The sequence below is a fragment of the Xiphophorus hellerii genome, chromosome 11 (assembly GCF_003331165.1).
Source record: "Xiphophorus hellerii strain 12219 chromosome 11, Xiphophorus_hellerii-4.1, whole genome shotgun sequence".
NCBI lineage: Eukaryota > Metazoa > Chordata > Actinopteri > Cyprinodontiformes > Poeciliidae > Xiphophorus > Xiphophorus hellerii.
The window spans coordinates 18150518-18178241 of record NC_045682.1 but is presented as its reverse complement, the minus strand read 5'-3'; the positions used below and the strand labels follow the sequence as shown (position 1 = coordinate 18178241).

Here is a 27724-nt window from a genome sequence, read left to right as displayed (position 1 = left end):
TGATGATCTTTACGTGTATATGCATTAGATTTTAAGGTTTAACTTAACTCCTAACCAGAGACTCCAGTCTCAAAATTAGCAAAAGCTTAAGAGGTGTAACAATTTCTGTTTTTTTTTTCCAACTCTTCGGCTGTTGGAATAAAATGTTAGGGAGATAAATTTCCCAGTCTCTTAATCTGCCTTGAAATATAAGTGCTTCTATTTTCTTCATTTACATTTTTTTTTTTTTGTTCTACCACCCAAAACAGCAGAAACTGTAGCCTCGATCTACTGGTGTTGTGTAAAACAGTGTAATGCCACAATAAAATAACACAAAATAAGATTATCTTCAAGTATAGCATTTGAAATTTATTAGACCTTCGCTCAAATTAGGACTCTGACTGGAAAGTACACAGAAGTGCTGTCAGAAAGAAATGTTTATTGATTTCCAGATTGGGATCAGTAAGTGATTTCTATTGATTTTGTAATGTCTACCAATTTTATAAGCACTATTCTTGTTTATTTTTTTATATCGACTCTAATGATCTAAAAAAACAAAAACCAAATACAACTTTAGCAAAATGATCTTCAACTGAGATTCTGAAGACTTCATGGTGCATTGTAAAAAATATTTCCAGACAAGAAAAGCAGAGCAAAGTGTTTAAGTCACAAAGAAAATTTCTGAGGATAATAAACTTGTTGATAGATGAATTTTTAGGCAGCAACCAGGCGTTTTTCCTAGCTGAATGGTTGCCATGGGAGATTAAAGGATTTCTCAAAAAAGGATGAAGGAATCAAAGCAACACTCCAGGTATGTTTTTGATGTGGAAATAACATTATAACAGCTAAAAAACAGACAATTTTACATAATAATTGCCCTTTAGTTTTGTTATATGACAATAAATGGCACAGTCTACTTTAAGCAAACCTGTTAATTAGTTAAAGCAAAAACAATTATATTCAATCAAAGTCTCAAAGATTGTGCAAAAAATCTCGGCGAATCAAATAAACATGCAGGGATTCCCCCATCGACTGTTCAGATTCGGTCAGAGAGGGCCATAGCCACGCCCACAGCAGAGTCCGCGTTCTGTCCGTAAACCACCTGGAGAGGAAACGCCCTCTCCACTTCTTGCCTCAGCACCTCGTTGCGCGCGAGCGCGCTCCCACTCCCCACCAGCCTGCGGACGCCCGCCTTCTGCAGGTGCTCCACAGGCATCATGGAGGTGACGTTGCTCACGACGCCGCGGCAAAGCGCTCTGAACACGTGACCCAGGGAAAGGTTGGAGGAGGAGATGTTGGTGACCTGACCCAGGCGGAGGGGGTCGTGTCTCTCCCCCAGGATGGTGGGACTCACCATCAGGTCGCTGCTCTCCTGGTTCAGGGCAGAGCCAATCAGCTTCTCATACATACACGGGTCCCTCGACTCCACACCTGACAGGGTTAAAAAGGAGCAAACGTTCATTTTCCCCAGTAATTACTTTGATCCATCTAATTTCACTGAGCTTGAGGTATTTTGCAAAGAAGAGTCGGGAAAGAAATCTTTCTAGATGTGCAACGCTGATGGAGAGATACAAAGGGTGCACCGATTGCAGTTTTCTGGCCGATCACCGATCTTTAAAAAACCTGAACTGTCAATTCTGATTTTGGCAAATACCAATTATTTTGCCTGAAATGTTACTAAACATAGCGAAAAAGTCGTTGAGTTGGCAACAGGGGACTATTGTTAATTGGAGAACCTCTCTCAGAGTGGAGCAACAGGGAACAGTATTTGATTTTTAGATTTCTTTTTGCCAATGTAGATAAGATTGGTGGCTACAATTGGCTTCACATGTAAGCATCGGCCGATCACCGATCTCCCAAAATGAAGGAAAGTGGGGTCGATCTATCAGCTGGCCGATACTCAGAAAGACGTGCAGCTGTCCTTGCGCTAAAGTGAGTTGCACAAAGTATAAACTTTGAATACATACTGTTTCCCAGACACACTTTTCAGACGTTTATTTAAAAAGGGTTGAAAACAATGTGTGTGTGTTCAGGGTAAAATTTGCTAAGCCCAGTGCACGGGGCACTAGAGCAGTCATTCATCCAGCCGGTCGCTATGTTTGTGAGTTAAAATTTTTTTTTAAAGTTGACAGGAAATTTGAAAATATCAGCTGATAGGTATGCTTTATTGGAAGACTAGAAGAGTAATATCTAAACACCAACTATGCAGTCTTAAAAAAGGCAATAATAAAAAAAAAAACTACGGTAAAATAAATAAACAATGCTAAGCCTGGTGGGGGCACAAGTAAAGCCTGGTGGCCCGCCAGGCTTATGATACACTCTGGGAAACCCTGGTTTTACTCTGTAAAGATCTGTCACATAAAGTCACAATAAACCACATTGAGGTGTAAAAATATTAGTGGAGTAAACACATCTTTGCGAGGTACTATTGTGTAGTAAAACATACCGAGTTCTTTCATCCAGGCGGCCAACGTTTCCACAAAAGTGGCCAACGCGTTCCCGCCGTTGAGCGACGCCGCCACAGCCAAGTATGACGAGTCAAAGTAAGGGAAGTAGGAGATGGACGACTCAAGCTGAGGAGAGTCAGGAGGTGTGAAGTCAGCTGGCATGGCGAACGTCAGCTGGGCTGATGTGCTTATGTTGAGAACTGGGAGATTTTCAAAAACGACAAAGCTTCTCACATATGGAGTTTCAAATACTTTTAAACTTCTTTGGTGTTCAAAGTTAAAACTAAATCAAAGCAGGAGTATGAGACATTTTATTCCATGCATTAATCAGATCAGCTTTGTTAGGTTCTCTAGTGGAAACAAATTGATCTCCTTATTTAAAACACATAAAGATGTAGCGTATAACGCACTAAATCATAGTGCAGGCTTGACTTCCTGTTTCACCTGCATCTGCTGGTGAACTCATGCAGGAGTAGACGGAGCACTGGAAGTCTCCTAGGGCGGCCCCTACTGGTGTACCAGCAGGAACGCCGTGCCAGGCAGAACGCGTCTGTCCCACCAAGGCACCAGGCGGCACACACCGAGGAAGCAGGCGAATGGGGAAGCCAGCAGCCTTCAGACTACAGCAAGCACACAGGGGAGTTTGTTAAGAAGGACACACACCTCTCTGGTGGTGATGGTGGGAACTGTTAGGTGCTATTACAGCTCAAATCATACATGCACAAGCCGCGGGACGCAGAGTTTAGCTTTTGACATACGTGTTCTCGTTCCACTGACTGCTTGTGGTGTTGAAGAATCCCCAGCTGGCTGCATTCTGAGGCGTCATCACGCATGAGTCCAACCCGCACAGCATGGACACCACGTAGTCCTGGATCGTACCTGCGACGCTAAAGTCTTCCAGGAATTGAGGCCTACAGAGAAACCAGGAAAAAACAGATGTCTGTTTTATTTTTATTTTTATCAAATCACAGAGGAAAGTGGAGCCTGAATGAGATGCGCACCAACCTGTGCTTCATGTACCAGAAGATCGTCGCGCAGCCGAAGCCCGTGGAAACGCCAAGGTGAGACTCCGGCTTTGGAAGAGAAGACAGGAAGTCACTGCTGCAGCGTCCGTCCTGCCATGTGACCAGCTGACTAGTGTCTCTGGGTGTGAAATAGTTTCCATTTGACCAATCACAGCCTGTGACACAGAAAAACGATACTTCATGTATAATTGGAACACCGAGTTTAGAAGGGATGTAAACATCATTCCAGTAAAAATCCCCCTGTCATATCTGTATGACGTGAATACAGCCATGAATGATGCAAATACCAAAACATTTTATAGGTTTTTTAGTAAGATTTTAATTTATTATCACTTTGTCTTTGTTTTGAAATATAAGTAAAGTCAATTTTCACACAGTGTGACATCACCTCTGCCCCTGTGACAAATAATTAATGTAAACTATTTTCAATCATCACACTGAAAACACTCATTGAACATGAGAGAAAGCCCGAAATTTTATTTTAAAAAATAGATTAATTGTTTACTACTGGTTTAAATTACACAGATGTTTATTGTATATAGAATCTTTTTGTGAAAAAAGGCAGAATTATAGGATTATATATGCTTCCAGTTTTCAACTTCCATGTTTTTTGTTAGCAATTTCTGTATTTATTTTTCAATCTTTGATCAAACACACCATGCATGCAAGTTTTCTAAGATAACAAATAACATAAAACTAATAAGGAGCAAAGATAACTTTTATAAAAAGTTTGATTCAGAGAGACAAACGAAAGCAAAAACATATGGCTAACAAACAGCTGCTTCATTTAGTGGAAGTTTTCAATATAACATAATATTTTTTATATTTTATAGCACACCTTGCTTAACATTTTATGTCAGAGCAAGTCTGATTCATAAATTATTTATAAGCTTTTATGGATAAGCTGAATGTGCTTTCATAGATGGGATAATAAATGGTTTAACATAAGTTTAGCAAACACTCCATCTTAATTCTGCCCCTATTTATTTCACATTCAGTCATTGACGCCTGAGTTCTCGGCATCTGAAATGTGCAAAGTTCATAAAAGCCCATCATTAATATTTAACGATTATGACTGAGATATCAAAACTTTGATTTATTTTTAGTAAGCTTTTCATGGCGAACTACCCAGCATCTAAGTATGCACAAAATAAATTTTTCCCCATTGCGAGACAAGCTGGCTCTTTGCCGCTTATTGCACTTTCACCACAATGTACTTTATTTTGAAATGTCAGAGCAGACACAGTCCTCATAATTTAGTTTTTTTTTTTGTTTTTTTTTGAAGATGTATAGTAAAAAAAAATAATTTCTGAAGTTACATCTCCGTCCAGTTGATGGCGGTAATGCGCAAAGTGTGTAAACTGCCATAAAACGCAACAGAAGAAGAAGACACAGTCCTCTTACCGCTGTTCGCCTTCCAGAACAGAACCCCGTGCATCTGTCCCGTCAGGCCGACCCTGCTGACATGCTGCAATTTGTCTCCGGGTAGCTGAGCCAAGCATCGGTTCACAGCGTTTATTATCCGACCGGGGTCCTGCTCTTTCGCCTAGACGACACAGAGGCTGAGTTGTGTTCAGTTCCCTCAGCTGCGGAGGAAAGTTGAGCGAGCAGCTCACCTTTATCCCGCGGTCGTCGCTAACATCGGCAGCCGTTGGTTCCGAGTGACCCGCAGCCACAGTTCTGCAGCCCGCTGCCAACAATACAGCTTTCACCGACGTGGTGCCCAGATCTATCCCCAGGATGAAGTTAGACATGACTTCAGGATGACAAGTTGCTAGGTGCTGCATGTCATCCTGAAGGCAAAGTCGACTTTGTTGCGTTCACGTCAAAAAAAATGAATCGGAAATCTCAAAGAAAGCAGAAGTGACTGTAAACAGTCCATATAACTAATGTATAACTAACGATAGTCTAAATAACTAACGTTAAAAATAATTATCTATTCATTTTATATTTATATATATTCATTTTATGGAATTGTTACATTGACACAATAGCTTATTCATGTTTTAAATTTTAGCACTTGAATAAAGTCCATCTTTCTGTACATTTGGATATCGTGAGCATATAGCATGTTTAGCATAGCAACATCTATGAAATGTATTATGACAAAATTTGGGTGGATTTTTTGCTTTGAAATGATAATGTCCTACTTTTCCCCGTCTTGCAAACACACCTCTCTTGTTTGATGACTGTATTGTACCCACAATGCATTGCGAAGGAGCATGGTTGACTTTCGGCTTGGAGTGTCAGTCCTGTGAGGATGAATGCGCCGTGTCCGAGCTAGAGCAGCTGATATTTACTAAATCACCAGATGCCCCACGGTGTGAAGTAACCTTGTGTGCTGTTATTATTATGCCGCAATAATTTCATCCAGTGGAATCGGAAAGCTTCGTTAAAATCCGGTGAGTGGTCGTCACTGTTAGCGAGGGCTAACAGAGCTAGCCTGTCAGCAGCAGAAGTGACATGAATGTAAAGCAGCAGTTTTGAGTTAAAATGCAGTCAGGCATACTCTGGGTCACATTGGAGCACCGAGTGTTTACTTGTTGGTTGGTTTACTTGTTGGTCCAGGCCGGTGATTTTACTGTTATTTTAGGGATTTGTTTAATGTACAGAAGCTAACTAATAGCTCCATTTCGGCCTAAACTAGCAATAGCCAATTCTGTCAGTTATTGTTTTTACTTTTGACGCTCATATTTGGTTAATATTTCTGTACTTCTATTGTTATTCGGTTGTTTTATCTTTGTGATTCATTTGTTAAATGCATCAGGTTGATCTGACTAACTCAGCAATTGTAGGCTTATTAAGAAGAGATTTAATACATTACCTTGTTTTTAATCCAGCTTCATTTCAAACGCTACCTGTCCACGAGTGAAAGTGGGACACAGTTTTTATAGATGCTTTGATCAAATAATCTGCGTTTTATTTAAAGCTCTGACTTATCGATACTGACCTTGGATTCAGATTTTTCTTCAAGATTTACACATAATTTACTTTTTTTTTAATTTCTGGATGACTATAAGCATATGCTTTTCTGACAATAAAATTATAAGTGGTGGGTAACAATATATATGGACAATAATATTACTGTTACAGAGCTGTCTCTCTGCTATTGCTGCTTAAAATCTGAGTAATTTTTTTTTGTTTTTTCAGTTTCCATAAAATATGAAACTGAAGGAATTCAGTATAACTATAAATTGACATGGGGCAAAAGGAAACAGGAATTAATCAGATAAATGTGTCCATGTACCTTTTTAAAACCTGTTATAGCCGTTTATAGTCCACTTCACTCTGCAACGTGGCAATATAAATTTGCAAAAACAGCAATTGTTTAGTCAAGATTGGATGAGAGCAGCCTAACCCTGCATAATGTTTCCTGTAACGGCAGCACCCTCTGGTGGTAGACCAGAGCCAAGATGGCAGGAGTTGGGGCCAAACGTGAGGGACCACAGTTCATCAGCGAAGTGGCGGTGAGGGGCAACGCCGCTGTGCTGGACTACTGCCGCACCTCCGTTTCCGCTCTGTCGGGGGCGACAGCCGGCATCCTTGGGCTGACAGGACTGTACGGGTTCGTTTTCTATTTCCTCTCGTCCTTCCTGCTCTCCCTGCTGCTCATCCTCAAGGCTGGACGGCGGTGGAACAAGTGCTTCAAATCGCGGCGGCTGCTCTTCACCGGAGGGCTGGTCGGAGGGCTTTTCACCTACGTCCTGTTCTGGACTTTCCTGTACGGGATGGTGCATGTTTACTGAGACGCCCGCCCACAATCAGCCCTGAAATGTTTCGATATGAAGCTATGTAAATCATTAGATCTGTCTAGCCTGCTGCTGTTCGTAGCTCAATCCTGTAGTGAAAAACTTTAAATATTTCTGTTGTGAGTAGATGATTTAATGGAGAAAGCGTCAGTTTTACCGTAGGTAGCGTTATTTGTCCTCCTTCTACTACAGCTACCAGTAACATTACCACAATGACTAATAGCTTAGCTTGCAAAATCCTAATAAAGTGTGGCAACATTTTCATGTAAAACATATTGAATATTGCAACTGATTGGAATAAAAACCTCTGTACAGATTGCTTTGCATTAATCTCTTAATGAGTCAGGCAGTAAATCAACATTATGTAGAACACACTGAAAAAACTCAGCATTCATTCAAACACAGCCAACCACAGAGAACTAAGACACACACAGCAGACGGCTTCATTTACATGAACAAAACACGTTGTAGCTACTGGCTGGAAATCAAATTGCAGATAGAGTAGCAGCATCAACAGTTCACATAAATCATTTTCACTAAATAGTGTCCAACAGGAAAAAACATCTTTTTTAAAAAATTTTTTTTTTACATATTGCTTCCAAAAGCATCTTTGACACGTCTGTTACAAATCATGGCGTTGTACCCTGACCTTTTCTATTTCTACATCTTCCGCTCAAAAATGTTCACATTTTACTCAAATGGCTTAGTTTTAAGAAAAGCTTAAGGATATTCACAAGGGTCATTGTTTTACTGTAACAAATTGCAATCTTGACAAAAGAAAAATCCAGCAGAAAATAATCAGGTTTGTACAATGGATTATTGTAGAGTAAAAAAATAAAAGGATATTTCTGCCTAAAAAAAACTCAAGTTTTCTGGAAATAAACTTTAGTTTCAAAAGTCAAAAATTTGTAACTTTTGAAACTCAAGTTACTTTTTAATTATTAAAGTTATTGATTTATTTCTTTTTTTTGTAAAATGTTTAAGATTAGTTTCAAAATGTGAGTTTTTTCTATCTGCAATGGCCCCGATATCCCATAGTGGATTTGCTTCTCGTAAGACCAGTGATGTAAATTAAAGTGATTCAGTTTTTGTGAAACAGCTACCAAAGGAAGTGTTGACTTTACAAGTTGGACGATTATTTTACAGGTCGCAACATCCGACAGTCACATTATCGACACAAATGTACGTTTGATATGAGGTTGGGTGCTTGCATCGTACGACTGCCAAGCCTTTGGAGTATACAGATGTAACAGTGACGCTATTTGTCATGCAACTTTACAAACAGGCCCTTTAATGACACCACTCGCGCCCTTTGGCACCATCTCCATTCACGCAGTCATTTTCAAACCCTCGGCCCTCACTAGCCTGCCCCACATCTACGTATTTAGCGATTCTTGTCAGTGACGCTTTAAGTCTTGATAGACATTCAACTCTTGACAAAGTTTTAGTTTAACTCATTGAACATAACGATCACCCTCCTCCTTTGACTGCCTGGTCCCTCGTGCTGCAGAATATTTGAGATTTCCCTCCTTCAGCGCATCAGTCAGGGACCGGGCCATCAGCAGACGTCAGTCTGACACTGGGATCCACCTTCCGCAGCGTTAAAGAGACGTCTGCAGTCCAGTAGTCTTCAGTTGCCCCCCATGCTAGTTGTGCGAAGAGAAACTGATGTGATGCTTTGGCGCCGCGCCTTGTTTGGACTGGACAGCTGAGTATCGCTGCCCCGTGTTGCGTGGAACGGTGGGACCCCGTTTCTCCGCGTGGCTCTCCTCAGGAGCAGACGTCTCCACCGTTAGTTCAGTTTCCTCCGGTTTTTTGATAGAGTTGGCTGCATCTTTGTCCACGCCGGCTTTTCTGGATCTCCTATCCCGGTTGCTTGCTTTATCGTCCTTCTGTTTATTTTCCTCTCTTCTGTAAAAAAGAAAAGAAAAGCTTGCATGGAGGTGAAAAGAATCACTGAGAAGGGGAAAAAAAACCTTGTGCCACTGAGCCATACTTAAAGTTGATTATTTCAAATTTCCTCTCTCGGTAGTAGGAGCTTGTGTTCATCATGTAGAGAAGTATCATATCACACACAAAGGCTCCCTGCAAAACAAACATAAGACCTGAACTCTTAAAACCACAGGAGGATACTTACAGTATTTCTTTTCAGAAACTGTAAAGCAATGCCCTGCAAACCTATTCATATTGCTTTTACTTTGTCACATAACCACAGGTTTCAATGTACTTTGAGATTTCAAAACCATAAACCAACACAATGTATTGCATCATTGTGAAGTGAAACTGAAATCACACATGGCTTGAAACTGGAGGTGTAGCAAGCTGCAAACTCAGATTGTAGCAAGCTTTTCAAAAGCGCAGAGGGTGTGAGTTCACATGATACTGTGGCACAGGATCATCATAGTAACTCAAGAAATGTAAAAAATCTTACCTGAAATGCACACACCGCATTCGTTTCCTTAACTACATATTACTAGGCAACAAAATGTAAGTCTGTGTTCTATTGTGTTTTTCTTAAATTCTAGAGTTTTGATTCGTAATTTATGTCACTTCCTGGATTATTTTGACTTGTTGGTTGTGATTGGTCCTTTTTCATCCAAGGAATATGCTGATTGGATGAAAACAATTGGTCATTTGTTGGTGGTGAGGTTACTCATGTTTTTCAGTTGCTTGTATGTTGATGTATTTTGAAAGACATGAATTTCACACCATTTTGGCTTTGTTGGTGTTCCATACAGGAGGAGCAGAAACGTTGAGGCTGAGCGCGTGTCAGACGTGAATTTAGCAATGAAGTGCAAGAAACCTGACACTACTAATTATTGTTTGTTTACAAAGATTATGTGCTGACATCAGTTACACTGCAAACTCAGATTGCAGGCATGAAGACAAAGCCACCGAGTTGACACTGAACACAACATCTGTGGTGACAGAGGTGGAGATGGATGAGGCTAAACACATCTTGACTAAGAAAAGAAAACCAGACCTGGACGCATGTTTGGCGCAGGAAACAAAAGATCTCCAGGCTTCACTCAAATTTGAAGCATCATTTTCTGCCCTCTTTACAATCATGCATTAATTGGTCTTGGTCTATTAAAGTTTGAAAGTGTCTACAATGCAAAAAAGCTCAAAGTGTCCAAATATATTTGCGATGCACTGCATATTTTAATAAATTACTTACGATACCCATCAGGGCAACACCTGAGCCAAACGCAATTATTGTAGGAACGATGTTGAATTTCCCAGCCTGCAAAACATCAACAATACATTTATTTTATTTGTAGAATCACACACAGCAGGTAAATTATGTACAGAACAAATTAGTGTGTTTTTTTCCCCCATTTAAATATTTTCAATATTGTTATGAATACTTGGGGATCAGTAACTCATTAAAATGAGACACAAAGGTCGTTAAAACAAGAATTTCTTGGAACAAAATATAAAACATGATTGAAGAGATTTATATCACTAAAACCAAAAATATTTTCTCGTTTCCATTAGATCATATTAAACTAACTCATATAGATTTGAACATAGCAGCAGGTTTGTTCTCTAAATAGCAGCAGATTTCAGCTGGTTTCTTTGCTTTCTACGCCTTTTTGCACATTCATTTCTTCATATGTTCAATACCAACATGTTAGTGACATCTAGTGTGAATTTTGCATTAATGGCTCCACTGAATATCGAAACTGGCAAAACGCCGACATGTTCAACACTCCTTTTACCCGCTGTACTTTCCTTATGAATTGCTCATGTTACTGCTTTACCTTCCCATTGATCATGATGTCAAATCGAATCCCAAACACTTTGTACAGTGTGCGAAAAGTTTCACCGTTTTGATCTTTGTAATATCTCGCATGTCTGGAGGAGAAAAGGAAAACACTTCAGGTTAACCAAATATGTAAAAAAAAAAAAGAACGAAAAATTTAAGCAGAAGCATTGTAGAGGCGCACCTGAAGTTGTATCCTGATGTAACAGAGTTGTTTAAGTTCATGTCCAAACGGGTGAAGCTGTACTGTGGATTACACTCTGACGAGTCCTTATCCAGGTCGCAGTTCCACTCGATGAGAATACCGATAGAGCCGCCCTGTGGAACACACACAGTGAGCCTAAGGTAAGACGGTATATACGGAAAACAAAGTGACAGGCCTCGACTATCATGAAATCAAGAAGGTCACAGTTAACACCTGATGAGGTGTGTTACTCGACTTCATTTGGGTTTATTCAGCTTAAGCTGTTTTTCTGCCACTCGCTAATTACATAAAGTAAGGTCATTTTATTTATGTAGCACATTTTCAGCTACAAGGCAGCTTAAAGTGCTTTACATGAATTAGAAGAAAGTACAACAACAAAGGAAAGAGCAAAAGAAAACAAAAACGTATAAAGCTACGTATTGGTTCCCCATGTTTAAGAATAAGTGGTTTACATATTTATAGACTAGTAGGGGTTTCTCTGGATTCTTGTTCTGATAAAACTAGATGCTACTTTCTAAGTTTGATCTTGCAAGCTAACAGGAGTTTCAACAGGCGGCTTCTGAAAGAAATTTGTTTTGCACTGGGTTTTATTTATGGGTATCCAAGTAAAAGGAGTGAATACAAATGCAGCATTTTGACATTTTATCCAAGCATTTCAAACAATTTCAGCAGTTTCTCTTAGTAAAATCCTCCATTTTTTTTTAATCTATTGAATACAGTGAGACATAATTATTGCTGCACGTCAACAGCAACAGATGACATCCAGTTCCTTTCTAGGAGTATTGTAACCGGTTCAGATCTAAAGGAATGCTATGGTATTGAATTTTAGGCAATAAAATATTAATCCAATTCTTTTCTTAAATAAGAAAATTATTTATTTGCATCTTTTAGTGTATTTGTAATATCTTATTTAAAAAAAAAGCTTGAGTGGTTCAATAAAAAAAAATCTATGTAATGTTTTCATTTCTTTATCTGATTAATTGATTAACTGTCAGAATATTTAGTAGATTAATCAATTATTAAAATAATTGTTAGTTGCTGTAACAAGACAAATTGGTATATAAAAAAAGAGAAAAACCACCACGAATGCTAACCTCATGATAGTCCCTCATCCATTGTTCTCCACTTAGTGTAATCACCTCCAGTGTGTACAAGAGACTGACATTCAAATTTCTCTCCTTCCCTCAACATGAACCCCATCATTAACGAGATGTTGAACTGAACAGTTGCTTTAGTTTGTATATGTTACACAAAATCCAGGGGGATTTTTATGAATGCCGCGAGAAAAGTCAAGTGAAACCAGTTGCTTCTCTCTACCTTAACAGCCATCTCCTGGAAGTCATGCCCCGTTCTGCTGACCAGATCTCTGAGGCGGAAGATGGGGCAGTAGGGATGGTTCTCTATATCATAGAAGCATCTCTTTAGGTAGCCCTCATCAGATGTTTCAAGGACATTTGACCTAAGAAGGGAAAAAAGAAGCAAAAACGGGCCATTCTTCCAGATATGAATAGTGACTTATTACATTTAAAGCACCGGTGTTATGTATTTTCCAGGCACATAGTATCATTTTACAGCACCATTGAGTAACTATGTTACCTTCAGTTCTTATAAAAGTGCTATATATATCAAATATGACTTAAAAGAAATTTGACTTTGTAATTTAACACCTTGAAATTGGGACTGTTTTAAAAACTCCTGCTCTTTCTGAAACTCCGCCTTCTGGAAGTCATCGCAACATGGCTCCTCTATTAACCTTTTAACAACATTTTTACCAGTGCTGCACTGAGAAGAAGCTCGTATAATGAGCTCAGCAGATGCGCTGTTCCATCATGTGTTTGCTAATTGCTGCTGGCTAGTCTGAAGGAGCTGAGTGACAGAGTTGTGGGGGAAGGAGGAGCTTCTGAGTAGCTCTGAGGAGGAGCTTCGTCCTCAAAAGTGGTGCTAGGGCCACTCAGGTGAAATCAAGGATTTCTCAAACATGCATGAAGGAGTCAAAGCAACACTCTGGATGTTTTTGATAAGGGAATAACATTACAACATGATGTAAAGCTAAAAAAAGAGGCTCAACAATTTTATTTTCTGATGCAATGTTTCCCTCCTTCACAAAGCTGCAGAGAAACTTGTTGTGTGGGCATGTCGCTAAAAAGTAAACAATAGATGCAATCTGATTTATGTGAACTACTGAATAGAGGGTGCATCTCAAGGCCATCTGACCTCTATTGTAAACTTTTGAAAAGTGGAGAACTCGTAATATTTCTTATTTAAGACCTGCTGTAACCTGAACACCTGCTCCTGTAGCAGTACACAAGATTCCCGGTGTAACTGAATGTGTCTCGCTGTCAGGGGTGTTGTCTTGCCAGCCATTTTTAGTGGCAGTCATCAAGTGGCGTCAAATTACTCCTCTATTGCCGTAATGTCTCGGCATGCTGCGGTTAAAGAAGCAGCACGAGGAAGATACATGTGTAATCAGATGGAGCTCCTGGCTGATGAATTAGGAACGATGTCCAGTAGCGGTCCGCTCTCTCCTTTGGGACACGGCGGTCCCGCTCTCTGGGCAAACCCCGTCTGATCTGACACCTGTCCAAACCAAGGGCTGCCGTCAAGGACGTCTCAGATGACTGTTTCACTGTCTCGCTGAGAGCAATGCACATGCCGATATAAATAGACGACTCAGCACCCTGAAGCTATTTAAAGCAGCCATTGAAATATGTATAGCCCCCCCCCATCTCACTCTCTGCTGCGATGCTTTAAAAACCACAGGCACAGGAGCCGTCAGCGGCCACTTATAGCTACTTACTTTGAGAAATCAAACTTGGGGAACCGGATGAAGTTCTTGATGTAGATGGTGAAGTTTTCTGCTTCCCTCAGTAATGGCTCTCTGTGGTAAAACAATAAGTAAAAGAGGAAAAAAAAACAGCCAATATAAGGAGGCTGTTTTAGAAATAACAGCTCTGCTAGGACTGGGCCATATGATTTAAAAATAGAATCGTAGATTTTTCATGTTAAATACGATTTTTTTTCCCTCTCCCCTCTCTCTTCTTCTTTAATTAAAAATGATAGAAAATATTTTAAAACTTGCTTTTATTTACATTATTGCTTCTAAGAGTTGACCTGAACTCAAAGTCCAACCAAATACAATCTGTAAAATGTGCTTCTCAAACAAAATTACAGAAACCCAAGGAGTTCATTGGTGAAACAAGAAATTCACATTTTCCAAGAATTAAATCTTCGTGAACAGAAACTTTGGTTAATCAATAAAATCTATTCATCGCCCTGAACCTAAGCTCTGCTGTATATCAGAGGAACATTTAGTTCAATTTGATATGAGTTGGGGTTCAGATAGCAACACACAGTGAGGAGGAGGATTCTTACGTTGGCCTCCGACTGTTTTCGATAGGACACCAAGCGTGAAGCTCACAGGTCCCTGTGCTGTTCAAACACAAGCCCGTCTTTATTCCTAAAACAGACAACATCACTTTCTTAATCTCTATAAAGTAGCAAAACAAGCTGATAGCAATATGTCACACTTGGAGGGAATATACTCCCAAATCAAAATTTTGCAGCACAATTTACAACAATATATCCGTCATTCTGTATGTGTGTGGTACCTCACTTTTGGTTTCCAATAACATACAACCGTCAGTATTTCTAATATTATGAATTAATGAGTACCAAGCAGTTTTATAAGGTAGCTTGCCTTAACTCGAAAATCTACTTCCTATTTGAGTTAAAGTTTTTGGCAGTTTTTCCAGATTTGTATTTCGGATGTTTCTAAGAAACTCCCCAATGAACGACTCCTACCATGTCCAGCTGTCACACTTTCCCCCTCAGGGCAGTCGTCGTCGCTCCGACATCGTCCATCTGGTACCTTAAAACTCTGCAGGAGGAGCAGTGAAGGTTTTTCACAATGGAATTGCTACATTAAAAAAAATAAAATAAAATAAAGAAATAAATCTCAGTATAGGTACTCACCTCAGCACAGAAGCCCAGCCTCTGATTCGGGGTCTTTATGTAATTTGTTACTACAAAAAACACCTGCTCACCCTGCAGAATTCAATTAGGTTTAGAAGGAGAAAGTAAAAGGTTAAGCACATTACATTGTTCAATACTGTTCAGTCTGCTGAGGCAGACATTGAGGCTAATGCCACATGGCGAAAAAGACACCTCTCATTAACAGCTTGGCAGACAGAAGGAAAGTTTTCAAACAGTATTTGTTCAAGTTGCAACCACTAACTTCAATGTATTTTATTACATGACAAACTAAAATAATTTTGCACAGCACAGTAAAGTAGAAGGAAAATGACATGGGTTTCAACATTTAGTAACAAAATGTATGTGTGCATTTTTATTCAGCCCCCTTTACTCTGATGCTCCTAAATAAAATCTAGTGTAACTAACCGCCTTCACATGTCACCTAAATAGAGTTGAGTCAATAGAGTAAACCTTTGTGTAATTTTATTTCGGTATAAATGCAGCTGTTTTCTGAAGGCCCTACGGCACATGTGTGTCGCCCGGGGGCCAAATTTGGCCCGCAATAGCTTTTTATGTGGCCCTGTAGACTCCTAATGACATCGACAAGTCCCTCCAGTTTTTCCACAAATCTGCAAAAATTCACAGAATTCACAGATCCCCACATTTTTTCTGATTTTACTGCTATTCTTTTCTCAAAATTGTCCCAAAAAAATCGAGTTTAAGTGACTGTTGCCTCAGTTTTACAAGTTGTAGTTCGTGACTGATAGGGCGATTAATAAGTCACATTTAACATCATACATTTGTGCAAATATTGTAAAACTTCCTTACAAATATTTCTAAATTAGCACCATAGAATTGGTGATTTTGATTGCAAAAACAAAACAAAAAAACAATCACAAAATCCTGGATTGACAGACCAATGTGTTACTCAGCATCAGTTAAAGCTGAAACAAGCACAAGCAGCTATTTATTGATATTTTATCAATTTAATGGGTTTTATCAATACATTCTGGCACAACCGGCCCTTTAAGAACATTCAGATTTTTGATTTGGCCCAAAATTAAATTGAGTTTGACACTCCTGCCCTACACTTTGTTTTAAAGAACATTAGTGAACAAACTGTATCATTAAGAAACAAAACACACAATCGCCTTCATAATTTGTTTTTTTTTTTATGTCCAGTGTTTTCATGAACGTAGTGTCGAAATGGACTATTAATGGCTATTATTTCATAAAGGGTTTTGAATACTTTGATTATTGATTACTTTTATTATTGATTGCTTTTATTACTTTATTCATTTACTTTACTCATTTTATTATGTATATCCAATGCATTAAAGGTCACAGCTTGCACCAACTGCAGTGTTTCTGTGTGACAAACTGTCTGCCTTTCCGAGGCTGCTCCAACAGGAAATGCCTGACCACAACCGAACTCACTCACAGGGCCCTGAGCTGCACCGGTGCAAGATTCGTAAGTTGAACCAAAGGACAACAGATAGGTTTTTCCACATCTAGGGATGAAACTGTTGATTCTGCAGTAACGTATGCACATCAGAGGTAAGTTCAGATAAAGTTCTTTAATGCAGAGGTGTATGTGGTTATGGTGTCGACGCTTCAAGGAAGCAGGTGTTCCAACTGTCACCCGTTTGTCAGAAACTGCCTGTACCTTCTTGTGTTTTTTTCTTTTGTTGTGTGGTTAAGGAACTCAGCCATGGGCTACGTGTTTGAATCTGTATAAGAGGAGGCCCCTGAGCGACAGAGACTCCTTTGACACTCATGTGTGTTTCAATCTTGATGACCACTGTGTGTTAAATGATTTTTCTCCAATTGCAATTGCTGTAATAAACTTGTACTTTTGCTCTGATATCTGCCTCTTAGATTGATGTTGCTTTAACAGTGGCTTTAAAGGACCGGACTCGACCATGCTTGGTTTACAGAAGTGGCCCAGTCCACACCTAAAACAGAGTTTAAAAGTTTCTAGTTTAAAATGTATGTTCACAAACACTCTCCCTCTCATTTGACTGACCTTGAGCAAAAATGTCAGACCTGATGTACACACCAGGTAAAGACGTACTACCCCAAAAACAAACTTGCAGCAGTAATTGGCACATGATGATTGAACAAAGCATTGATTTTGTAATTTTTGATTTGGTCTATAATGTAAAGTCTCATTGAAATGCACTGATGTTTGTGGTTGAAATGTAAAAATTTGACAATAAATTACTCACATTTGGAGGTATGACGTAATCCTCTGCGCTCCACAGGTAAGGTCCTGTGTCCGAGGAGTTGGTCAGAGACACGCCTTTGAGCTTGGTGATGACTGAAGTCTGGATTGCATCCTCCCTCTCTTGGTACCCTTTCTTCATCACAAACACCCATCTGAAACATCATCTCCATCACTCACTGTGCTTTAGAACAACTCCCTCAAGCTAGAACAATGTTCTCCAGCCTCAACAGGATACAGTCCTCGTCAGCATGGAACAACAGGCTGCTGTCAATGTTTTCTAAGTGCAGTGGCGGTTTGAAATGATGTGTCTATGCAGATGCATGTCCCAGGAGTAAACAATGCCTGAACCTGAGACGTGGATGCCATTAGGCCAGGGGTGTCAAACTCCAGTCCTCAAGGGCCGGTGTCCTGCAGTTTTTATAAGTGCCACAGGTACAAAACACTGGAATGAAATGGCTTAATTACCTCCTCTTTATGTAGATCAGTTCTCCAGAGCCTTGCTAATGACCTAATTATTCCATTCAGGTGTGGTGCAGCAAAGGCACAACTAAAAGTTGCAGGACAGCGGCCCTTGAGGACTGGAGTTTGACACCTGTGCATTAGGCAAACCAGTTTACAACAGCCAGAGGCTTTGCCATCTTCGAGTTTGGAGTTAAGTTGATCGTAAATGTAATCTTATATCAATAAATAAATTATATATCATAGCATAAAATCTATGCTATAATGAAAAAAGTTGCCGATTTGACCAACAACATTCAATCCCGACTTGGCGATGCTTCAGATAAAGTAAAAAGAAGTCATCATGTGCAACTTTAAAGCCACCAGCTATTTAAAATTGTCCCATAAGCTCTCCTATTTTTAACTTTGCCATCCACTCTCCGCGTCTTTAGTCCACGCAAAAAGACCTCACCCGATTATGTATCCGAGCACCGCCAGCTGATAGAGCCGAAACAAAAGCCCGATTTTCCTGTTTTCGGCAATGACATATTTCTCTGTCTTGTAGTTGAGGAGAGAGAAGAAGAAGCCCCCGCAGCCTGCCATTTGTCGCGCCTCGCCGAAACCAAACTGAGACAGCAGCAGGTCGCAGCCTCTCTCTGTCCCCGCTGATACGCTGCAGCCGGGTCACTTGTCATGCGATAGACAGACATTGGCTGCGAAACGCTGCTGCTCGCATCCCAGAAGTCAGTGTGAGGTGCTGAGAAATTCATTTCACTCACTCAATAATAGTTTTACAAGTTCAGCTAAAAAAAGAAGAAGAAGCTTAGGATGTTATGGAAGCCCGTTTCTGCCACTCTGTTAAAAAAAAATAAAATAAATTATCTCATTATTATGAAATAGTATTTCAAAAATAATGAGATGCTATCTCATTATTTCCGGAATAAGGATAGTATCTCATTATTTTTGAGATGCTATCTCAAAATAATGAGAGCGTCCACAGAATGTCTTGGGGACAAAAATCCATATTTTTGTTACTCATTTCACAAAGAGAAACTCATATATGATGTAGATTTACTACCGAGTGAAATATCCCATGCCCGTATTCTGTTTTGTTTTCTATTCATTTGGATTGGGGGCAAAAAAAAAAAAAGGCTATTGTGTTCAAAAGCCCAACCACTATGCTTGGAAGTTACTGGGCAAATCTGCTATAAATATTGGACTTTGTTCCAAATTTCAGTGAAATAGAATTGCCCCATTACACATTTCATCTTTTTTTTTTTTTTACATTAACACATTTCAGATCATTCAATAAGTTTTCATATCACACAAAGATATTATTTTCTTGAGAATATTTAATTTAAAGGGAAGTGAAATTTCAACATGTAATTGCACACTGACTCTAGTAACAGGTAGTGCAACAAATAGCTGCTAGAATAGCCAAGCATGTGAGATATCCTTTACAGAACTATGAAAAAATGTGTAAAGGGATTTTGCTTGTCTTAAAAGGCTTAATTGAATTCAAGTCTCTTTTTTTTTTTACCCAGTACAACTAGAATTACAACTGGAGAAAGGAATTATCAAGGGATTAGGTTGGGTTTTTTTTTTTAAATACCACTTTCACTAGATGTACCAGGATGTACACTGGAAAGGTTAACCACTCATTTCTGAGTGGTTAACCAAAGTGGGGTTTGCTGGGGTCAAATAACCTGCTTAGATCAGGGCATGACAGGTTAATTTTTGGGGGCCTTTCATTTAATGGCTGTCAGCTCTACTGGCTGTCAGTTGTCTCGGGAGCAGGAAGACAAACAAAAGCCACATTGAAGACAAAAGCTTCTAGACACATTTTATCCCTGTTATTTTAAACGTCTGGCAGTAATAAATCTCAGGTGGCACTAGAATTCAAGATTTTAGGCATATTGATTGGTTTGGATAAGAGTCATCCCCTGAAAATTTGAAAAGTTTGCAAATTACTTTATAGACCCCCATTCCAAGAGACTGGTATTGCAGTCTGAACAGAATAGCCAGACTAGTGTGCAAAGGACACATCAGTTATCAATGGTAATAGTGCCATCTAGAGGTTTTTACATGAATCTCCTCAGATTTATGGAAACTACAGAGGGCAAAAGAATATTTTTCTTTTTTTACTCTAGCAATTTGCTCACTAAATACTTTGATGTAATACTCAAAGACAACTACAGGAAATAAGGCAAACAAATTCCATTTATTGTGATCTCACTTTATTAGGTGCACTTGTCATGTTAAGTGAATAAAATATTGAACTCATTTACTGGCCACCCCTCAGACGGAGGACCAGGTGGAGGGTGGACTCCTTCTGGATATTGTAGTCGGACAGGGTGCGGCCATCCTCCAGCTGCTTTCCGGCAAAGATCAGCCTCTGCTGGTCAGGGGGGATGCCCTCCTTATCCTGGATCTTGGCCTTGACGTTCTCAATGGTGTCACTGGGCTCAACCTCCAGGGTGATGGTTTTGCCAGTGAGGGTCTTGACGAAGATCTGCATGCCACCTCTCAGACGGAGGACCAGGTGAAGGGTGGACTCCTTCTGGATGTTGTAGTCGGACAGGGTGCGGCCATCTTCCAGCTGCTTTCCGGCAAAGATCAGCCTCTGCTGGTCAGGGGGGATGCCCTCCTTATCCTGGATCTTGGCCTTGACGTTCTCAATGGTGTCACTGGGCTCAACCTCCAGGGTGATGGTCTTGCCAGTGAGGGTCTTGACGAAGATCTGCATGCCACCCCTCAGACGGAGAACAAGGTGGAGGGTAGATTCTTTTTGGATGTTGTAGTCGGACAGGGTGCGGCCATCTTCCAGCTGCTTTCCGGCAAAGATCAGCCTCTGCTGGTCAGGGGGGATGCCCTCCTTATCCTGGATTTTGGCCTTGACGTTCTCAATGGTGTCGCTGGGCTCCACCTCCAGGGTGATGGTTTTACCAGTGAGGGTCTTGACAAAGATCTGCATGTTTGCGCCTGAAAAAGAAGAGAAAGTGAGGATAACGAGGTATTGTTTCAACTTCCCGTTTATCTTGCTTTAACTATTCAGGTGGGGGAAGTAGATTTTATCATCCCGTCGATATTCACTCTACATTAACCTATCATCATAACTTAATTACTTGTCTCTTCATGAGAAACACGGCAATTAAAAACCGTAAAGTCGAACAGTTTGTGGGGTTCAGTGTACAGAGCGAACCGACTGGTAAGAGGGTGGCGATTCAAGCATAAACGCCATTTTGGAAAAAGCCATTGTTTGCCTTCCTGCTTTCAGTCGAATGGATGACACAGCTAGAAATAAAGTCGTGTAGTTTCTGAAGACCAACAGCTGTTCTGTTTTACGGTGTTATTAAAATTGCCGACAAAAAAAAGAGAGAACCTGCCAACCAAATTGCTTGAAATTGTTATTCCTGGTTGCTAACCACCATACGTTTTCCGGTAATTAGACGTCAGCTGACTGGGAAAAACAAATGAAGCCAACTGCAGTAAAAAGTCATTTAGACGAACTATACGAAACAGAAGCTATTCAAGAAAACAGTTAACTGTATAGGAACAGAAAACATAAAGCACAAAACACGATACTTACAAATTTTCAAAGCTAGTCCACTAAATTGCTCAAAAAACGGCGAATTCCGCTCTCTGACTGCTGTTGCTAAGAGGCGAGCGTTTTTATACCCTCCATGCACCCATCACGTGATATTCATCCGCTCACGAAAATAGTCCTCGTTGTTTGTTTGTTTGTTAGTTTTGTTCTGTATACCGTTTTTTTAATTAATTACTTTTATTACATTGTCCGGTTTTATACATATTATTAAAATCCTTGAGCCTATAAGATATTATTCAAAAAGGTGCGCAAAACCGCAGCATTAAAATGAATGAAGCACAGTCAAACATTTTGTTACACGTTAAGATTTCAGGCTATAAAAATCAACTTTCTAAACGAGTGGTTGCCAAACTTTTAACACAAGCCCCACCAGTGGTGGTTCTTGAAGGAATGCGAACCTGGGTGAGCCCCTACTTCTCCGCCTATAATATATAATTGACTTTACAAAAGATTCTAACAATATTTTTGAGAAAACTGGGGTTCCCTTTCGAAAAAACTTACTAGATTGGGCCGGTTCAGATTTGGCATGTATTACATCTCCTGCATTTTGACATGATGAAATGCAGTTCAGATCCCTTTAAAACAAAAACGAGTAGCATACTAACTCTTGAATTAACTAATAGAAATATTGAATCAAATACCAGCAGCTTCCAGGGTCGGCCCAAGGCATATGCGAAGTAAGCGGCTGCTTAGAGCCCCCACGCCACCATAGGGCCCCCAAGAGCAACAAACTAGCATAAGAAGAAAAATATATATTTAAAATAACATTGAATAATGCAATAATTACTTTATTGTTTTTATAGATAATAATGATTAATCTCGTCCCGTTAATGGCTGCTGCCACTGTTGGGGAAATATTAAATATTAAATTTAGTGTTTATCAGTTCATGTTACTTAAATATATATTTAAAATAACATTGAATAATGCAATAATTACTTTATTGTTGTTATAGATAATAATGATTAATCTCTTCCTGTTGATGGCTGCTGCCACTGTTGGGAAACAGATACTAAATTTAGTGTTTATCAGTTGATGTTACTTTCAAATAGTTCAAATAAAATGGCGTACTTAAATACCACTCTGCATTTTAAAATCCAAATTATTATTTTTTATTTGTTACTCCTGTAAGGTTGAAATTAAGTCATAATAGTACTGGTATAATATATGCTAATTACAAATAATGCCAATGATAGCAGGTACGTTACATACATAGAGCATCTTAGGAATTATGAATAATCTGGCTGTTGACATGTTGGTATGGGGGGCCCCCAGAAAAAGCTGCTTAGGGCACCAAAAAGGCTTGGACCGGCCCTGGCAGTGTAATCAGATTAGCTAACTTGTACATCTAAATTTTCTTATGATGCCCACTGTTTTAAATAATCAAAAACCAGTTCAAGATTAAGTGATATAACCTCTTTAAAGTCCTCTACTTTGTATGCTTCACCCTGACAGAATGAAGTCCTGGGTATGTTGAACATTTTAAAACTTCAGTATGTGGCAAGTATTGGGAGATACTTTATCAATGTTTTTTTTAAAAAAACTTTCACTCAATTTGAAATTTTCAAGCATGAAACACATTTAAGTTGGGTTTGATGTCAGATGAGAATTAGTCACCACCAGTAATTATTCCTGTTGTCTGCTTCAGGTCCAAGAAAATGTTTACAAGTTCCAAATTTGCTCCTAGTACCAGCCCAAGTACCACTGGTACTTGTGTCATACCTTAAGAACTATTTTCCAGTTTGCAACAAGATTGACAGCTCTGTCAAAAACCAACTATCACTGTTTTATGAGGATATTTGATATTATACATAAAAATTAGTTAACTGATTAATCACTACGTACCTTGAACAACGATTGTTGGCTCACTAGTTAAATGTAAAACCTGTTAATTACAAATTGTATATCTTTCTGTCATTCGATCAATTCATATAAATATAATAAAGTTATGCATTGGAGAAATTCAGCTCAAAGCCTCATTTAACCTTGGATGCCCCTGTGGTTAGGGATGATGGAATGTTCCGCTTAAGGGGAACTGAAAGGTACAAAAAATTACATTTTAGAAGTTACAAAGGCATGACGTACTTTTAAGATAATGTAGAATCAGAAATACCAATATTAGAATATTCAAATGTGAAATGCTTTTAGTTTAATTGTGAAACCTATTAGCAATGAACTTTGTGATTTCCTTGATAGGATAACTGAAACTTTCTGATTCTACATTAACACGTTTCACACCACTACAAGACTTTGGTTAATTTCCTTTCAAAATTTCTATTATATGTGGATGTGCAATTAGGTTTCAGTTTTGCTATAAGGAGTGATAGTTAGAGCCATGTAACATGACTTCAATAGTCTGGAGAACTTCTCATATGTACTGCATCTCATGTATTTATCAATTATCTACAGCTATGCCTATTTCACCTCTCATTGATTATGTGACATGGAGTAAGTTTTTGATGTTGTGACTAACAAAATGGAGGTGTGCCTGGCCAGCAGCTGACCAAAGTAGTTAGTCTGCCTAAGATAATACTTAACCAGTTCAGAATGTTGAACAGATTATTGAAAGTCATAAAAAAATTGACAAAATATATCGCAATTTTCAGCAATATGCAGTAGCTTTTCTTTAATAAGTTAATCGTTTCACCTTTTGGCCAACTGACTCTTGAAAAAATGTATATGTGGAAAGTTGTGATATTTTGATCATGCTTGAGTTGTCTATTGACATTTTATTTTTGAATTCTTGGCAGCTAGAGTTGCTTTAACATCAACTCCAGCAGCATTGAAAATGTACACATTTTAAATTACACCCAAAGTTTAATTCCTGCATAGTTTATCACACACACACACACATTTAAGTCTTTTGATCAATCACTTCTGCTAACATTCTAAAGGAAAAGCCTAGTAGCTTGTATTCATTACTGATTTAAATATTTTATGGTCGGAGTTTAACACTTTCAAAAGGCAAATTCAGATATTCTGTTTGTTTTATAGAACTGTAAAAAAATACTTAGACATTATGGAATCAATGGTTTCCTTAATTCTGACAAATTAACCACACCAGAAAGATAAGTTTAACCTTTTATTAGGTGATATGAATACACACTTTGGTCACTTAAGTTGTAACATTTTTGCAATTTTACATGTCATACATTAAATGTTGACATGGGAAACAAGTTAAGAGAACATGGAATCATTTTCTTTTTTTTTTTAGAATCATTTACTGGCCACCCCTCAGACGGAGAACAAGGTGGAGGGTGGATTCTTTCTGGATGTTGTAGTCGGACAGGGTGCGGCCATCTTCCAGCTGCTTGCCAGCAAAGATCAGCCTCTGCTGGTCAGGGGGGATGCCCTCTTTATCCTGGATTTTGGCCTTAACGTTCTCAATGGTGTCGCTGGGTTCCACCTCCAGGGTGATGGTTTTGCCGGTGAGGGTCTTGACAAAGATTTGCATACCACCCCTCAGACGGAGGACCAGATGAAGGGTGGACTCCTTCTGGATGTTGTAGTCAGACAGGGTGCGACCATCTTCCAGCTGCTTTCCGGCAAAGATCAGCCTCTGCTGGTCAGGGGGGATGCCCTCCTTATCCTGGATCTTGGCTTTGACATTCTCAATGGTGTCGCTGGGTTCCACCTCCAGGGTGATGGTTTTGCCAGTGAGGGTCTTTACGAAGATCTGCATACCACCCCTGAGACGAAGGACAAGGTGGAGAGTAGATTCTTTCTGGATGTTGTAGTCGGACAGGGTGCGGCCATCTTCCAGCTGTTTGCCGGCAAAGATCAGCCTCTGCTGGTCAGGGGGGATGCCCTCCTTATCCTGGATCTTGGCCTTGACGTTCTCAATGGTGTCGCTGGGCTCAACTTCGAGGGTGATTGTCTTGCCAGTGAGGGTCTTGACAAAAATTTGCATGCCACCTCTGAGACGGAGGACCAGATGAAGGGTGGACTCTTTCTGGATGTTGTAGTCGGACAGGGTGCGGCCATCCTCCAGCTGTTTGCCGGCAAAGATAAGCCTCTGCTGGTCAGGGGGGATGCCCTCCTTATCCTGGATCTTGGCCTTGACGTTCTCAATGGTGTCGCTGGGCTCCACCTCCAGGGTGATGGTTTTGCCGGTGAGGGTCTTGACGAAGATCTGCATGCCACCTCTCAGACGGAGGACCAGGTGAAGGGTGGACTCCTTCTGGATGTTGTAGTCGGACAGGGTGCGGCCATCTTCAAGCTGTTTGCCAGCAAAGATCAGCCTCTGCTGGTCAGGGGGGATGCCCTCCTTATCCTGGATCTTGGCCTTGACGTTCTCAATGGTGTCGCTGGGCTCCACCTCCAGGGTGATGGTTTTGCCGGTGAGGGTCTTGACGAAGATCTGCATGCCACCTCTCAGACGGAGGACCAGGTGAAGGGTGGACTCCTTCTGGATGTTGTAGTCGGACAGGGTGCGGCCATCTTCAAGCTGTTTGCCAGCAAAGATCAGCCTCTGCTGGTCAGGGGGGATGCCCTCCTTATCCTGGATCTTGGCCTTGACGTTCTCAATGGTGTCGCTGGGCTCCACCTCCAGGGTGATGGTTTTGCCAGTGAGGGTTTTGACGAAGATTTGCATGCCACCTCTCAGACGGAGGACCAGGTGAAGGGTGGACTCTTTCTGGATGTTGTAGTCGGACAGGGTGCGGCCATCTTCCAGCTGCTTTCCGGCAAAGATCAGCCTCTGCTGGTCAGGGGGGATGCCCTCCTTATCCTGGATCTTGGCTTTGACATTCTCAATGGTGTCGCTGGGTTCCACCTCCAGGGTGATGGTTTTGCCGGTGAGGGTCTTGACGAAGATCTGCATGCCACCCCTAAGACGGAGGACCAGGTGAAGGGTGGACTCCTTCTGAATGTTGTAGTCGGACAGGGTGCGGCCATCTTCCAGCTGCTTTCCGGCAAAGATCAGCCTCTGCTGGTCAGGGGGGATGCCCTCCTTATCCTGGATCTTGGCTTTGACATTCTCAATGGTGTCGCTGGGTTCCACCTCCAGGGTGATGGTTTTGCCGGTGAGGGTCTTGACGAAGATCTGCATGCCACCCCTAAGACGGAGGACCAGGTGAAGGGTGGACTCCTTCTGAATGTTGTAGTCGGACAGGGTGCGGCCATCTTCCAGCTGCTTTCCGGCAAAGATCAGCCTCTGCTGGTCAGGGGGGATGCCCTCCTTATCCTGGATCTTGGCTTTGACATTCTCAATGGTGTCGCTGGGTTCCACCTCCAGGGTGATGGTTTTGCCGGTGAGGGTCTTGACAAAGATCTGCATGCCACCCCTAAGACGGAGGACCAGGTGAAGGGTGGACTCCTTCTGGATATTGTAGTCGGACAGGGTGCGACCATCCTCCAGCTGCTTTCCGGCAAAGATCAGCCTCTGCTGGTCAGGGGGGATGCCCTCCTTATCCTGGATCTTGGCCTTAACGTTCTCAATGGTATCACTGGGCTCCACCTCCAGGGTGATGGTTTTGCCGGTGAGGGTTTTCACAAAGATCTGCATCTTGCACCACCTTCAGAAATTAAAAGAAGGGGGAATGGGAATAGAAAAAATAAGTTAAAGTAAATGGCCACAACTTGTGAGAGAATAAGTCTACAATAATAGAAAAGAAAAAAATAATGTGACATTAAGATATCAGACCAAAGGAAAAAAATGAAATTATATATATGTGTGTGTGTATGTATGTATATATGTATGCATGTGTGTATGTATCCATTAATGTTCTCAAAAAATAGGACCGCGCCTTAGCAACCATTAACAGCCCGAGCGCCATTTTGAGCTCATAGACTCTTTGTTCGTCAGTTCCCCTCTAATGGCCGAAACCAAAATGTCGAGTCACTGCCATTACTGGCAAGCACTAAGCACCTCGCTAAACAAACAACGGAGAACAAAGTAATGGTAAATTTAATTAAATAGACCAAAGAGTCTTCGGCCAAAATTAAATCGGTATACGTTACCATCCTCAACTGACATAATTTTACATTTCGAAAAAGAATTAAAGCAAACAACAAATATTAAATACTACTACTATTGTATTCACTTGTAAAAGCCTAATACAATGTACACATTATATTACATAAATTGTACTTAAAGTATACTTACAGCTTTCGAAACTGTAATAGTTACTTCTGTAATCGTCTATTCTCGACGTCTTCTCCCGTTGAAGAAATGCTGCAGTCTGAAGCGCGACACTGTCTTTTATGTCGAGCTGAACGTGTCAGAAATTCATATTAGTCCGCATACAAAAGTAGTTCTCGAAGCCCTGAAATGAACCCTTTCCATAAAAATATAAGTATGTACTGTGATG

The 27724-nt window shown here is 40.3% G+C and overlaps 4 protein-coding genes across 8 annotated transcripts; 1 reads left to right on the top strand and 3 right to left on the bottom strand.

Moving 5' to 3' along the window:
• Positions 1-322: 322 nt before the first annotated feature.
• On the bottom strand, positions 323-5591 carry shpk (sedoheptulokinase). The gene is made up of 7 exons (XM_032576946.1): positions 5068-5591; positions 4856-4997; positions 3432-3606; positions 3185-3337; positions 2871-3046; positions 2426-2626; positions 323-1410 (listed from the first exon to the last, which is right to left on the bottom strand). Exons 1-7 carry the CDS (start codon positions 5236-5238, stop codon positions 1016-1018), a joined length of 1413 nt encoding a protein of 470 aa, XP_032432837.1. The 5' UTR covers positions 5239-5591; the 3' UTR covers positions 323-1015.
• Positions 5592-5639: 48 nt separating this feature from the next.
• emc6 (ER membrane protein complex subunit 6) lies at positions 5640-7516 on the top strand. Of its 2 annotated transcripts, XR_004341014.1 has the most exons (3): positions 5641-5853; positions 6837-7291; positions 7324-7516. XR_004341014.1 is itself a non-coding variant. In XM_032576949.1 (2 exons), the coding sequence occupies exon 2, from the start codon at positions 6865-6867 to the stop codon at positions 7195-7197; it is 333 nt and encodes a 110-aa protein (XP_032432840.1). In that variant the 5' UTR covers positions 5640-5853; positions 6837-6864; the 3' UTR covers positions 7198-7516. The 2 variants fall into 2 exon arrangements, 1 of the variants encoding a protein (XP_032432840.1); XM_032576949.1 differs by having other exon boundaries at positions 5640-5853; positions 6837-7516.
• Positions 7517-7778: 262 nt separating this feature from the next.
• On the bottom strand, positions 7779-18574 carry p2rx5 (purinergic receptor P2X, ligand-gated ion channel, 5). Its single transcript, XM_032576947.1, has 12 exons — positions 18281-18574; positions 17372-17522; positions 15144-15215; positions 14973-15048; positions 14544-14628; positions 13969-14049; positions 12489-12630; positions 11151-11284; positions 10965-11058; positions 10379-10444; positions 9197-9285; positions 7779-9111 (listed from the first exon to the last, which is right to left on the bottom strand). Exons 1-12 carry the CDS (start codon positions 18409-18411, stop codon positions 8847-8849), a joined length of 1386 nt encoding a protein of 461 aa, XP_032432838.1. The 5' UTR covers positions 18412-18574; the 3' UTR covers positions 7779-8846.
• A 1436-nt stretch (positions 18575-20010) lies between these two features.
• Positions 20011-27649, bottom strand: LOC116728179 (polyubiquitin-C). 4 transcript variants are annotated; one of them, XM_032576050.1, is made up of 3 exons: positions 27520-27649; positions 26644-26929; positions 20011-20734 (listed from the first exon to the last, which is right to left on the bottom strand). In XM_032576050.1, exons 2-3 carry the CDS (start codon positions 26917-26919, stop codon positions 20093-20095), a joined length of 918 nt encoding a protein of 305 aa, XP_032431941.1. In that variant the 5' UTR covers positions 26920-26929; positions 27520-27649; the 3' UTR covers positions 20011-20092. The 4 variants fall into 4 exon arrangements, with proteins under 4 accessions (XP_032431941.1, XP_032431942.1, XP_032431943.1 ...); XM_032576052.1 differs by having other exon boundaries at positions 20024-20790; positions 24642-26929; XM_032576048.1 differs by lacking the exon at positions 20011-20734 and adding an exon at positions 24483-24915 and having other exon boundaries at positions 25144-26929.
• Between the last annotated feature and the right edge of the window lie 75 nt (positions 27650-27724).

Bases quoted from the DNA above. Each gene is read 5' to 3' on its own strand.
- shpk (XM_032576946.1), bottom strand. From the start codon at position 5,238: ATGCAGCACCTAGCAACTTGTCATCCTGAAGTCATGTCTAACTTCATC. The intron at 3,338-3,431 runs GTTGGTGCGCAT...GTTTCTCTGTAG, and splicing joins TTCTGGTACATGAAGCACAG to GCCTCAATTCCTGGAAGACT. The intron at 3,047-3,184 runs GTATGTCAAAAG...TGCTTGCTGTAG, and splicing joins AGTCAGTGGAACGAGAACAC to TCTGAAGGCTGCTGGCTTCC.
- emc6 (XM_032576949.1), top strand. From the start codon at position 6,865: ATGGCAGGAGTTGGGGCCAAACGTGAGGGACCACAGTTCATCAGCGAA.
- p2rx5 (XM_032576947.1), bottom strand. From the start codon at position 18,411: ATGGCAGGCTGCGGGGGCTTCTTCTTCTCTCTCCTCAACTACAAGACA. The intron at 17,523-18,280 runs GTGAGGTCTTTT...ATGATGTTTCAG, and splicing joins GTGCTCGGATACATAATCGG to ATGGGTGTTTGTGATGAAGA. The intron at 11,059-11,150 runs GTGCGCCTCTAC...TTTCTCCTCCAG, and splicing joins ACATCAGGATACAACTTCAG to ACATGCGAGATATTACAAAG.
- LOC116728179 (XM_032576052.1), bottom strand. From the start codon at position 26,919: ATGCAGATCTTTGTGAAAACCCTCACCGGCAAAACCATCACCCTGGAG. The intron at 20,791-24,641 runs GCCAGTAAATGA...CTTCTTTTTCAG, and splicing joins TGTTCTCCGTCTGAGGGGTG to GCGCAAACATGCAGATCTTT.